This window comes from Budorcas taxicolor, chromosome 7, assembly GCF_023091745.1.
Source record: "Budorcas taxicolor isolate Tak-1 chromosome 7, Takin1.1, whole genome shotgun sequence".
Lineage (NCBI taxonomy): Eukaryota > Metazoa > Chordata > Mammalia > Artiodactyla > Bovidae > Budorcas > Budorcas taxicolor.
The window spans coordinates 14,514,478-14,528,261 of record NC_068916.1 but is presented as its reverse complement, the minus strand read 5'-3'; the positions used below and the strand labels follow the sequence as shown (position 1 = coordinate 14,528,261).

General features: G+C 51.1%; 1 protein-coding gene and 1 non-coding gene across 2 annotated transcripts in view; one reads left to right on the top strand and one right to left on the bottom strand.

Moving 5' to 3' along the window:
• The window catches only part of OLFM2 (olfactomedin 2), a 55,185-nt gene extending 44,828 nt beyond the window's left edge, over positions 1–10,357 (top strand). The window contains exons 2-6 of the mRNA XM_052643935.1: positions 3,686–3,835; positions 6,719–6,865; positions 7,373–7,592; positions 7,920–8,026; positions 9,680–10,357. Coding sequence (XP_052499895.1) covers positions 3,686–3,835; positions 6,719–6,865; positions 7,373–7,592; positions 7,920–8,026; positions 9,680–10,357 — 1,302 coding nt within the window. The remainder of the gene's footprint in view (positions 1–3,685; positions 3,836–6,718; positions 6,866–7,372; positions 7,593–7,919; positions 8,027–9,679) is intronic.
• Positions 262–396, bottom strand: LOC128051813 (small nucleolar RNA SNORA70). The gene has a single exon (XR_008199745.1). It is a non-coding gene; the product is annotated as a small nucleolar RNA SNORA70 (small nucleolar RNA).
• Positions 10,358–13,784: the final 3,427 nt, after the last annotated feature.

Below are 13,784 nucleotides of genomic sequence, written 5' to 3'. Positions count from 1 at the left end.
GTCAAATTTATCCACATTAAACTTAGTAAATCCTTACTTCTTGGGGATGTGGCTCTTCTGGCAGCCAGGGAACTTGAACTTGGCCCTGCAGAGGGCTTCAGTCACACACTTCTTGTTCTGCAGCTCGGTGCAGATGGACATTATGACCTGGCCAGTGTGGACCCTGGCCACTGTTCCTTGGGGCTTTCCAAAGGCACCGTGCATACCTGTCTGGAGCCTAGATTGCAGACAGCATGCCAGTCATGAATGTCCACTGGAAAGGACTGTCTCCAAGATCCCTTAGGGCAACCTGTACAGACAACAGGCCATCTACACTACTGAGGGGGCTGCTGTTTGCAGCCCTTGCATGCTGGGCCCCCATGGGGAAAAGAGCACAGTCGGCTTAATTGGCTGCAAACCACCTGGACCATTTCTGCTCGAAAGGGAGGCTGGGAAGGTAAGTGACTTTATTCCTTCTTGGGGGAGACATGGACTCTCACAGAGGTGGTTGTTGTTGTTCAGTCGCTCACTCATGTCCAACTCTTTGCGACCCCATGGACTGCAGCATGCCTGGCTTCCCTGTCCTTCACCATCTCCCAGAGTTTGCTCGAACGCATGTCCATTGAGTCAGTGATGCCATCCAACCATCTCATCCTCTGTTGCCCCCTTCTCCTCCTGCCCTCAATCTTTCATCAATGTCTTTTCCAATGAGCCGGCTCTTTGCATCAGGTGGCCAAAGTATTGGAGCTTCAGCTTCAGCATCAGTCCTTCCAGTGAATATTCAGTGTTGATTTCCTTTAGGATTGACTGTCCAGTGGACTCTTCAAAAGTCTTCTCACAGCACCTCGTACAGTGGGGGTTCCCTCAACCTCCAAAATGTGTATATAAGGTGCAAGGAATGACTAAACAATAGTTTCAGTTGGCATTTATAAATGGTTTGCTTTTCTTATAAATTAGTGGAGGAGTCAAGCTCATCTGTACAATGATACCACTTGCTCACATTCCAATTAGCTTAAAAAAAAAAGACTCTATTGAGTGGGAGAGAAAATAGGTGGGCTAATAGCTGGAATCTCTAGGATTGCTCATAATTCATAGTCTGGCTTTTATCTCTGCTACAGCTCATGGAAACAGCCTCTCCTGGGTGATAAGCAGCGGCTGTGCAAATAGTCCATGGTAGTGGGGCTTTGTTTCTCTGTAAAACACTTGGGGTTTTATTAGACTTTCCTTCCTGTCTGTAGGGATGCATTATGAATAGGACTGGAATCTTCTAGTTTCTTCCCATCTCTTCAGTTTCCACCCATCTGCCCTGGTCTCCCACCCTGACACCCCCAGTCTGTTCCCCCGCCCCCCAGCAGCCAGGGTGCACCTGTGAGCACCTGAGTCAGGTCCTGTCTATCCTGTGATCAGAACCCACCGTGGCTCCCACTTCCCTCAGACCAAAAATCAGTGTCCCTCCCCATGGCACATAAGCACTGCACAGGCTGTCCTGTCCCATCCCTGTCCTCATCTTTCCCCTCCCACTTTTCCCCTTGTTCCCTCTGTTTTAGCTATAGCCTTCTCCGTTTCCCAAACACACCAGGCTTGGTCCTGCCTCAGAGCCTTTGCACTTGCTGTTTTATTGGCTTGGACCGTCTTTCCCTTGATATCACCAAGGCTTCTCCCTCACATCCTTCACGTCTTTATTTAAATGACACCTTCTCATGAAGGCCTTCTTAGGGCCCCTAAAATTGCAGGCTTCCTAGGTGACTCAGTGGTAAAGAATCCTCCTGCCAAAGCAGGAGACAGGGGGTTCAATCCCTGGATAAGGAAGATCCCCTGGAGATGGAAATGGCAAGCCACTCAATCCAGTATTCTTGCCTGGAAAATTCCATGGACAGAGGAGCCTGGTGGGCTACAGTCCATGGGGTCGCAAGAGTCACACAACTCTTAGTTGCTCAGCAACTAAGCAAAAACACCATTGTCATTAAAATAAAAAAGATTGGGACTTGTGACTGGCTGGAAGTATGTTCTGGGGAAGCTCAAGGCGGCATGATGTATGCTCCATCCAGTGAGGCTTTGATGCTTTTTGAGCAATGTTTCTCCAACTCCTCCATAGGTTGATTAGAATTGGAAGGGTGGGCTGTGCTGTGTGGTGCAGCATGTGGCATCTTAGTTCCTGACCAGAGATCCAACCTGAGGCCCTTGCAATGGAAGCGCAAAATCTTAACCACTGGACCACCAGGGATGTCCCATTGGTCAGAATTTGGGTGCCCAAAATGTCTCTTCCTCTCTGCCCTTCTACTGGCTCACTCATTCCTCCAGTTCAGGTTATATGTCCCGTCCCTGGTATACCTCCTCTGAGACTCTCAGCCTGGGGACACCCCTTGTTACACTCTGCACTTTCTTCGTAGCATCCACTGCAGCATATCGTTCTAGAGGGCTTCCCTGGTGGCTCAGACAGTAAAGAATTCACCCGCTATTCAGGAAACCAAGGTTTGATCCCTGGGTTGGGAAGACCCCCTGGAGGAGGGTGTGGCAAACCACTGCCATTTTCTTGACTGGGAAATTCCATGGACAAAAGAGCCTGGCAGGCTATAATCCATGGGGTGGCAAAGAACAGATATGACTGAAGCAACTTACCGTGTATGCACATAGTTCTGGAAGCATCAGTGGGATTTCATACTTGAAGTCTGCCTCCTCCACATCCGTGGGGAGCAATAGATACATTTTCTTCATCTCTCCTCTCTTCCTAGTCCCTATCGCAGACCCACGCCTGGCATACAGTAGGCACTCACTAGATATTTTCTAGTAAGTTTGGGAAATTATGGCTGAGTTCCCTGATGCACATGAGCATTTCAAAGGCTCTGATAAGTCCTGCGTTAAAAAAAAAACAAACCTCATTTCACTCAGCCTTACACAAACATATTTGACCACAGAGCACCCCTTTTCCTCGCATGCCTGATAAGCTTGCCAGGGTTCCAAAAAGCCAGGTTTGGGAAACAGCCATAATTGATAATTGGATTATCTAAGTGGCATCATCTAACTTGAAATTTAGTGTAGGAGTCTGAGAATGATGCCTTCCAGGCAAAGACTTGAAGGTCTTGGTGAGGACTGTGTCACCCTTTGGCCATTACCTTGCTTGGGCTTCTAGGGAGCAGGAGCTGGGGAAGGCGGAATGACAGGTGGAGGGGTTTTTGTTTGGGGGGCATTTTTTTGGCTGCCTTGGGTCTTAGTTGCTTTTCATTTTGATATACAGACTGTAGTTATGGCACATAGGCCTAGTTGCTCTGCAGCATGTGGGATCTTAGTTCCCCAACCAGGGATTGAAGCCGAAGTCCCTGCATTGCAAAGGCGGATTCTTAACCACGGGACCATCAGGGAAGTCCCCTGGTCTATGTTCTAATGGTGGTTATGGAGACAGTGGTGTGTGCGTGTGCAAATATGTGTTGAGAGAATGAATTCTCATCTTGTGGAAGGGCTCGTATCCCACAGTTCCTTGCTGTGTTCCTTCACCCCTCGTACCTCAATCTTGTCACCTGTAAAATGGGGCTTTCCCTGAGGAAGGATTTAGATCACACACCCTGGCACGCAGAGCACATGGTCTGGGACATTCCAAGCATCCAGGGAAGGGCATCTGTCATCTCCCTGGGATCCTCTTTTTCTCCCAGGGGGTGAGGGGGCAAATCCCCCTTGGGGTTCCCGCTCTCTGACCCTGACCTCCCTGCAGACCCTCTTCCAAAGCCCAGAGGAAGGCTGGCAGCTGTACACCTCAGCCCAGGCCCCCGACGGAAAATGCATCTGCACGGCTGTGATCCCTGCGCAAAGCACCTGCTCCCGAGACGGCCGGAGCCGGGAGCTGCGGCAGCTGATGGAGAAGGTAAGAACCGTCCAGGTTCCCCTGTGAAAATCTCTCACTTCCCCACCCTCTCCTCTGCTTCCCACCAGGTCAGCCGGGACTGGATCTAAGCCATGATTTTGCAAAGCTGGTGGATAACCTGGCTGCCCTCCGGGCGGGTGTTTTAGTCAAAATCTCTCTGCTGCTTCTTTGGAGGAGAAGCTGAGCACAGTGTGGGCACAGGGAAGGTGAACCCCAGTGGCAGCATCTGCATCTCTGGTGTGTGAACCCCAGCTGCAGTGTGTACTCAGCCTCAGGACTCAGCTGCTAAGAAGGGTCTCGCCCTCCATCCCAAGATACGTGAAGATTCCTTCCCCTTCTGATTGTGACTGATATAAACTGGTCCCCATTCAATCCAAGGGCTTCCCAGGTGGCTCAGTGGTAAAGAATCCACTTGCCAATGTAGGAGACTCAAGTTCGATCTTTGGTTTGGGGAGATCCCCTGGAGAAGGGAATGGCAACCCACTCCAGTATTCTTGCCTGGAGAATTCCAGAGACAGAGGAGCCTGGCAGGCTACAGTTCATGGGGTCAGAAAGAGTCAGACACGACTTAGTAAGTAAACAACAGCAATTCAATCCAAGGATATTTGGGTGCCCTTTACAGGCTGATTGCTGCTTTTTGCCACTACCCAGATGAACTGCTTATGAGTCAGTTCTGATGTCAGTGTTGAGAGGGACTAGCCACCTCCCACTGTCCTCCTGTAGAGGAGGAAGCTGAGGACAGAGACCCTTGTTGGCACCAAAGTCTTGTCTGCCTGCGACACCAGAACAGTTCAAGATGACCATGTAGTGTCCCCTGATTGTTTTTTTTTTCCTTTCTTTTTTATTTTTTAAGTTTTGAAAGTATGATAAAACATTTACAGGAGACGTGGAAAATACAGAACAAAGTAACATATAGTTCCACTATATATTACAACTTTTTAAAGCAGACAAATTTTTTAGTTTGAGTTTTAATATCAAAGTCTCAAAAATAAATAGAATGAATAGACAAAAAGTGGAAGGATATAATAGACCTGAAAAGCACTATGAATCAATTTAACATAATTAAGATTTATACAGGGCTTCCCTGGTGGCTCAGATGGTAAAGAATCTCCTGCAATGCAGGAGACCCAGGTTTGATCCTTGGATTGGGAAGATCCCCTGAAGAAGGCAATCTCCAGTATTCTTGCCTGGAGAATCCCATACACTTAGGAGCCTGGTGGGTTACAGTTCATGGGGTTGCAGAAGAGTCAGACATGACTGAATGATTTTCACACACACACACACACACACAAGATTCATACAGTTTTCACACAACAGCAAAATACAAATTGTATTCAAGTTCCCGTAGACTGTAAACCAGGAGACACTAAACACATACAGGGGGTGTCCCCTGATTGTTGACAATGACTATTAAAATGTTCTGTGATGTCCAGGATGGGTATCAGGCTGTTTGTTGGCTTCCTCAGAACTTCCAAGTGTCACATGAACAATGGTTCAAGAATGTCTGCGTATTTCAACAAGCATCCAGCGTTGTCTCTGAGTTCACCTTGACTGGGAGGAGCTCACCTTAGCCAGGTGGAGGTGGGACCTAGGGGGCCCTCGGGCTGATTCAGAGAGGTCAGGGCAAGGGAGGTTTCATTCCATCATGTACCCGTATTTACTGAGCATCTAGTATTATTGAGAATTCAGCTGTGGACAAACCAAACACCAGGTCTGCCTCTGAGGACCCCACCTGAAGGAGGCAGATGAATAAGAATGTTCCAGTAGTAGTCACAACTGGAAAAAAATAGCCACATAAGGGAGAGAGAGTGAGTGGCCCCTTGAGGGAGGGTGATCGGGGAAGGCGACTCTGAGGAGGTGATGCTGGAGCTGAGACATGAAGGATGAAGAGGAGCCAGCTGTGGGAAGATGAGAGGAACAGCTCTCCAGATAGAGGGATCAGCAAGTGCAAAGGCCCAGCAGTCGTGGACAGATGTGAGAGTTGGACTATAAAGAAAGCTGAGCGCTGAAGAATTGATGCTTTTGAACTGTGGTGTTGAAGAAGACTTGAGAGTCCCTTGGACTGCAAGGAGATCCAACCAGTCCATCCTAATGGAAATCAGTCCTGAATATTCATTGGAAGAACTGATGCTGAAGCTGAAGCTCTAATACTTTGGCCACCTGATGCAAAGAGCCAACTCACTGGAAAAGACCCTGATGCTGGGGAAGATTGAAGGCAGGAGGAGAAGGGGGTGACAGAGGATGAGATGATTGGATGGCATGACCGACTCAATGGACATGAGTTTGAGCAAACTCTGGGAGATATCGGCGGATAGAGGAGCCTGGGGTGCTACAGTTCATGGGGCCGCAAAGACTTAGCAACTGAACAACAACAAAGGCCCTGAGAAGGGAAGGAGCTTTGAGCCTATGAGAGTGAAGTTGGGCTGGTGGTTGGAGTAGATGAACATGAAGAGGAGGCAGGCGAAGGGGCAGAACCAGCTCGCAGGGTCTGCAGGAGAAGGTGACTCAATCTTCCTTTTGAAAAACTCCCTCTCCAGACTTTCCCATGGGTCCAGAGTTAAGACTCTGCGCTCCCACTGTAGGGGGCATGGGTTCGCCCCCTGGCTGGGGAACTAAGATCCCACATGCTTCTCAGTGTGGCTGCTGTGGCAACTTGACTGCTGTGAATGAGGGTGGAGGCGAGGAGAGCAGGGAGGCAGGGAGAGGTGGGAGGTGGTGGAGGCCAGACCAGATGGATAGATTGGGCGTGCCTTTGGGAGGTTGCTGATGTCGGGAGAAGAAGGTTGGTTGGGTGTTTAGCCTCTGGCCCAACCAGATCTTGTCTGTGGCATCCCTGGGGATAGGGACAGGAGTCTGGCTCGCCCTAACCCTCCTACTTCCTAGGTTCAGAACGTCTCCCAGTCTATGGAGGTTCTTGAGTTGCGGACGTATCGGGACCTCCAGTATGTGCGCAGCATGGAGACCCTCATGCGGAGCCTGGATGCACGGCTCCGGGCAGCCGACGGGTCCCTCTCAGCCAAGAGCTTCCAGGTGCGTCCTTCAGGGTTCATGTCAGAGGTCAAAGGAAGAACTGGGATTGGTGCCGATTACTTCCAGGAAGGACAGAGGGTTGACTGGGATCTGCGGTCCTAATTGGGCTGAATGTCAAGAGTCAGGTGTGCATCAAAGATAAGGGGTGGTATCACTGGCACCAACTCCATGGACGTGAGTTTGAGCAAACTCTGGGAGATAGTGAAGGACAGGGAAGCCTGGCATGCTGCGGTCCATGGGGTCGCAAAGAGCTGGACATGACTGAGCGACTGGACAATAGCAATTGGGGGTGGGTGGGAGGGAGGCTCAAGAGGGAGGGGATATGTGTGTACATTTGACTGATTCACTTTGTTGTACGGCAGACACTAACACAACATGGTAAAGTGATTACATTCCCATAAAAATAATACCCCCCCAAAATGGGTGAAGTTGTGGGTTGAAGGTTGGAGCCAGGTCTGAGTCACCGGTCAGGGGTCGGGATCACCACGGGTTCCCTCTTGGGGGCAGGAGCTGAAGGACAGGATGACAGAGCTGTTGCCGCTGAGCTCGGTCCTGGAGCAGTACAAGGCAGACACACGGACCATCGTGCGCCTGCGAGAGGAGGTGAGGAATCTCTCCGGCAGCCTTGCCAGCATCCAGGAGGAGATGGGTGCCTACGGCTATGAGGACCTGCAGCAGCGAGTGATGGCCCTGGAGGCCCGGCTCCACGCCTGCGCCCAGAAGCTGGGTATGCCTTGATGCTTCACCTTGACCCCTGCGCTCCACCTCCAACCCCAATACCCTCTGTGTGTTCAGAACACGGTTTTGACCTCTAACTTCCAAACGTTGATCCTTGACTTTCTTACCCAAGGCCAAAAATAGACCCTCCAAACTGGAAACGGCCCTGACCCTACCCCTACTCACCCCCAAGCTAACTCCACCTTGGGACCAGATCTCTGGATCTTCCCTCACCCCTGGTCCCAGCGCTTCAGTTTGATCACCCCCTCAGCCTTGCCCTGTGTCCCTCGGACTCTTCCCATCCTCCACCCTCATTCCCCCTGTTGCTGCCTCCCAGGCTGTGGGAAGCTGACCGGGGTCAGTAACCCCATCACCATTCGGGCCATGGGGTCCCGCTTTGGCTCCTGGATGACGGACACGATGGCCCCCAGCGCGGACAGCCGGGTGAGTGTGCTCACGCCGGGGGTCAGAACCCGGGGTCAGGGAGACGTAGCCCGTGGTGCTCCATAGGTGCCCAGTGCCTCCACATCAATGATCATCTTGTCCTAGGTTCTCCAGGGCCCTTGACCTCCCCCTGACTGTCTAGTGACCACCAAGTGACCAAGAACTTTCCAACTCTGTGAATTTGCAAGTCTGCTGACGTCTAGTGACTATATAGAGACTAATGGTTTCTAGTACCACTGACCAGCTAGCTCCCAGTGAGCACTGATCTCAAGATAACCACCAGTGACCAGTGCCTTCCCAAGGACTAGGACCTCTGAGCACCACTCAATGACCTTTGAACTTCCAGCGACCCCCATGGTCACAATTGCCTGTCACCTCTGGCCCATAGGAACCATCCATTAACTGCTCAGTGACTATCCTAGTGACAGATATTGGTCACCGGGCAGCCACCATCATAGATCGTTAAGTCAGTTAGTTGTGTCTGATTCTTTTGCAATCCCGTGGACTGTAGCTCACCAGGCTCCTCTTTCCATGAGATTTTCCAGGCAAGAATATTGGAGTAGGTTGTCATTTTGTTCTCCAGGGGAACTTCCCCACCCAAGGATCGAACCTGTGTTTCCTGCATTGGCATTCTTTACCATTGAGCCACCTGGGAAGCCCGTAACAGCCACTTCCCCACCGTGATCATTGAGCTCCTGAGGCATCATGGTGGTTTAACCAAGAGGTTAAGAGCCTGGGTTTGAGGGGAATTCCCTGGCTGCCCAGTGGTTAGGACTTGGTGATTTCACTGCCGGGGCCCAATTTTGACCCCTGGTCAGGGAACTAAGATCCAGCAAGCCACACAAGTGTGGTTGAAACCAAAAAACAACCACCAAAATCAACAGCAAAACAAACAAACAAAAAGAACTTAGGTTTGGGAATCAGACTTGGATTAGTATCCCACTTCCCTGGTGGCTCAGAGGTTAAAGCGTCTGCCCTCAATGCGGGAGACCTGGGTTTGATCCCTGGATTGGGAAGATCCCCTGCAGAAGGTCACAAAGAGTTGGACACGACTGAGCGACTTCACTTTCACCAGTTCTTAGCTAGGGAATCTCGGGCAAGTTCCTTAATGTCGCTGAGCCTGAGTTCCCTTATTTTCAAAATGGTTATACCGTCAGTCTTACAGTTTTTAAGATATTTAGCCCAATAACCAGCACTAGTAAGAGCACTCATAATTGCTAGTTACCATGGTGACAGTGAGTGATGTTGACGGAGAGGATGATGGTGACATGGTAGTCACCTATCGTTACTGGGATTACCCACAGGCAGTAGATTCAAGTGACCTCTTGCCATCCCAGGGCAGTGTCATGACTGCTAACCGTCCCATATCCAGTGACCAGTCAATTCCTAGGCCCAGCGAGTCTCCAGGGACTGCAGTCACCCTGATTCTTGGGGATCAAGCCCTGTCCTCTGAGTGTCTGAGACCAATGGCACTGGCCCAGTGACCCCAGTCACCGGGATGTTGCCTGGTCCCGGAGGGTCACCAGACATCCCGTGATTGAGTAATGACCACTAAGAGACTGTTGACCCCTCATGACTGTGTGATTGATGTGTGCCTGTCGAGACCCCTGGTCATCGGCAGTGGCCCACCAGTGACCAACAGCTCTCTCGCAGGTCTGGTACATGGATGGCTATTACAAGGGCCGGCGTGTCCTGGAGTTCCGCACTCTGGGAGACTTCATCAAGGGTCAGAACTTTATCCAGCACCTGCTGCCCCAGCCGTGGGCCGGCACCGGCCATGTGGTGTACAACGGCTCTCTGTTCTACAACAAGTACCAGAGCAACGTGGTGGTCAAGTACCACTTCCGCTCTCGCTCCGTGCTGGTGCAGCGGAGCCTCCCCGGGGCAGGCTACAACAACACCTTCCCCTACTCCTGGGGTGGCTTCTCGGACATGGACTTCATGGTGGACGAGAGCGGGCTCTGGGCCGTGTACACCACCAACCAGAATGCAGGCAACATCGTGGTCAGCCGGCTGGACCCGCACACCCTGGAGGTCGTGCGCTCGTGGGACACTGGCTACCCCAAGCGCAGTGCCGGCGAGGCCTTCATGATCTGCGGCGTGCTCTATGTGACCAACTCCCACCTGGCCGGGGCCAAGGTCTACTTTGCCTACTTCACCAACACGTCCAGTTATGAGTACACGGACGTGCCCTTCCACAACCAGTATTCCCACATCTCCATGCTGGATTACAACCCCCGGGAGCGGGCCCTCTACACCTGGAACAACGGCCACCAGGTGCTCTACAACGTCACCCTCTTCCATGTCATCAGCACCGCCGGGGACCCCTAGGGGCTGACGTCGCTCGCGCTGCCTCGCGCTGCCACACGAGGGCCACGGGGGCCCTTTCCACTCCGCTGTGTCCCTCCGAGTTTATCTGTCTCTGTCCTGCCCTCTTTCCCTCCCTCTCTTCCTCCGGGTACTGTTTTTTCTCTCTTCACCTTTGCACCCAGCTTTCATTCTCTGCCTCTGTATTTCTACTGGTGCGTTTTCTCTGTATTGTCTCTTCTTTATGATCTGATTTTGATACATCTTTCTTCTTTTTTTGATGCCTCTGTCTCTTTCATTTGATCTGACCCTCCAGGTCTCTTTCTCTCTCTCTGCTTATGTATCTCTATCTTCCCTCCCTCCCTTCCCTTTTTGCATCCCACCCAGACCCTCTTCTCCTCTCCCCACATCCCTTCCTCCCAACCCAAGGAGTTGAGTGCATGGATCTGTTTCTTTTTTTTAATTTACACTTTTTCTTTCCGGGTTGCCGGAATAAATGGGATCTTTGACATTTGATGCTTTAATTGCTCTGTGTGTCTAGAAGAGGCAGAGGAGGTGAAGTGGAGGGTGAGCCTGGAGGCCCATCCCAGCTGGGTTCCCTTGTCCAAGGACACGAGCTTTGTGAATAGGGGCAGGTAAGCACAAGTCTGGGGCTTCCCAGGTGATGCTAGTGGTAAAGAACCTGCCTGCCAAGGCGGGGGACTTAAGAGACGCAGGTTTGATCCCTGGGTCTGGAAGATCCCCTGGAGGAGGGCATGGCAACTCACTCCAATAGTCTTGCCTGGAGAATCCCATGGACAGAGGAGCCTGGCGGGCGCTACAGTCCACAGAGTCGCAAAGAGTTGGACATGACCGAAGGGACTTGGCATGCATGCACGCACAAGCCCAGCCTGAGGGTGGGGGTGAAGGGGGGGTTGGGGGGTAGAGGGTGGGGTGGGAGGGATGAGGGCAGGGGTCATGGTAGGGTTAGCCCTTTGGGAAGCCAGGTGAGGAGACCCAATCCAAAGCTGTTTCAGTTGATCCAAACACCAGGATCCAAACAACCGCAAATTCTATCATGATACAGAAGACTGGCCTCACGTGAATATTGTCAGTTTAAGACTTTTTTTTGATGTGGACCATTTTTAAAGTCTTTATTGAATTTGTTACAAGTATTGCTTCTATGTTTTTGGTTTTTGGCCAGGAGGTATGTGGGATCTTAGCTGCCTGAACCGACCTGCCCTCCTGAACTGGAAGGTAAAGTCTTAATCACTGGATTGCCAGGGAAATCCCATTGCCAGTTTTTTTTTTTTTCTTTCACTCACTGATCACACTGGTGCATCACTGGTGACCATCTGGCAACTTTTAACATGTTTTTTTTTTTTTTAACAGTTTGGCTGCTTTTAAGAATATAGGTATGATGGGACTTCCCTGGTGGTCCAGTGGTTAAAACTCCACTTTTTCCACTGCAGGGGCTGTGGGTTCGATCCCTGGTCATTTGGTGGGGGAACTAAGATCTCTCATGCCTCGTGGTATGGCCAAAAGAGAATATCAAACCAGTCAATCCTAAAGGAAATCAACCCTGAATATTCATTGGAAAGACTGTTCCTGAAGTGGAAGCTCTGAAGACTGACTCACTGGAAAAGAACCTGGTGCTGGGAAGGATTGAAGGCAAAAGGAGAAAGGGGTGGAGCAGAGGATGAGATGGTTAGGCGGCATCACCGACTCGATGGACATGAGTTTGAGCAAACTCCAGGAGACAGTGGAGGACAGGGCAGCCTGGCGTGCTGCAGGCCATGGGGCCACAGAGTCAGACACGACTGGGTGACTGAACACCAACACCACCGTGAGAGAGTGGGGCACAAAAGAATTTTCCCTTTTGGCTTTTTAATTTCAAAACCATTTTGTGTAACTTGCACCAGTTCTGAGTGCGCTATTAACAAAAAGGTAGCAACAGTCTGAAAGTGCCTGGGGGTCTCCCACTGGACACACCCACACCTGATGCCCTGGCTTGGGCAGGGATAGTCCTCAACGGGGACCAACGTGGAGATCGGGGCTCCTGGAGGGAAAGAAAAGGGCAAAGCTAGCAAGTCTCAGAGACAGGAAGGGTGTGTTGAACAAGTTGGGAAGAAATTAAAGAAGTCAGCAGAGTCCAGGTCCTCAGAAGCCTTGTTGATGTGACCGAGGTGGGATGGAAGGGGGTCACAGAATGGGAAGGACACAATGAAGGCTTTATTTTAGCCAGATCATTGGTGGCCTAGGCGACAGTAAGGTGAGGGGGAAGGACAGTCACCTCTGGAGCTGTGGCCAGAAACAAAGATAGTGTACCCCGTACCCCCACCTTCGCCCCAACGCATGGCCCCCACCCCACTGAAATCTCTAGCAGAAACATCATGCGAACAGCCCCACCCACTCAGGCTCCCCCTCCCTCCAACCCCACCGCCCCCTGCTGAGGCCAGAGGTGGCCAAACCTGCTCCTGTGGGAGGAAGCCTCCCTCCCTGTCTCCCCATCTCTAATTAATGGCCTCTCTTGATTAAATCATCTCTGCTCTGTGCTGGCATCTCCCAGAACGCGGGACACTGGGGCTGTATTGCCAACGAAACCAATGAATAATAAATATGACTGCCTGATGCATGCATTTAAAACCAATTTTTAAAGAAATCGTCAAGAAAAGCAATTAATTTCCATTTAAATTAGCAAGTTTGACATGAAAAGAATCACTTCCTGGACAAGCACTTTGAGAGGCACTTTGCTCTGTACCTGCTTTAAAAAAAACAACACAAAAACACACCAAAAACACCCACCTTACAACACCTGTACCCCATCCCTCCAATCATATTGGGCATCTGATGCCCACAGGTGCCTGGCATCAGAACGGCTCCTTCTCTCATACACACAACACAGGGGCAGGCCCCACCCTCTGATACTTTTGCATTGGTGGCTTTTGTTCTAACAACCCTGAACATTCATTGGAAGGACTGATGCTGAAGCTGAAGCTCCAGTACTTTGGCCATCTGATGTGAAGAGCCAGCTCACTGGAAAACACCTTGATGCTGGGAAGGATGGAGAGCAAGAGGAAAAGGGGGCAACAGAGGATGAGATGGGTGGACATGAGTTTGAGCAAACTCCAGGAGACAGTGGAGGACAGGGAAGCCTGGCGCTCTGTGGTCCACGGGGTCGCCAACAGTTGGACACAACTGAGCGACTGAACAACAAAATATGAGAAATAACCCCCCATCCCTTGACCCCGGCCTGGGTCACATGTCATCCGCCTGTGTCCAAGGTTGCCTGCTGATCGCAACTTCCCCTATGATGGACGTGACTGGCTTCATAGGGGAAGCTTTGCAGACCATCCAGTGGCAGTACCCACGTCACCCCGAACTGAAGTGACCACACTGCCCCTAAGGTAGTTTGAGCGGGGAGGCGCCAGACCAGTGGCGTAGGCTATACTCTCATCATCCTGAGGGCCTG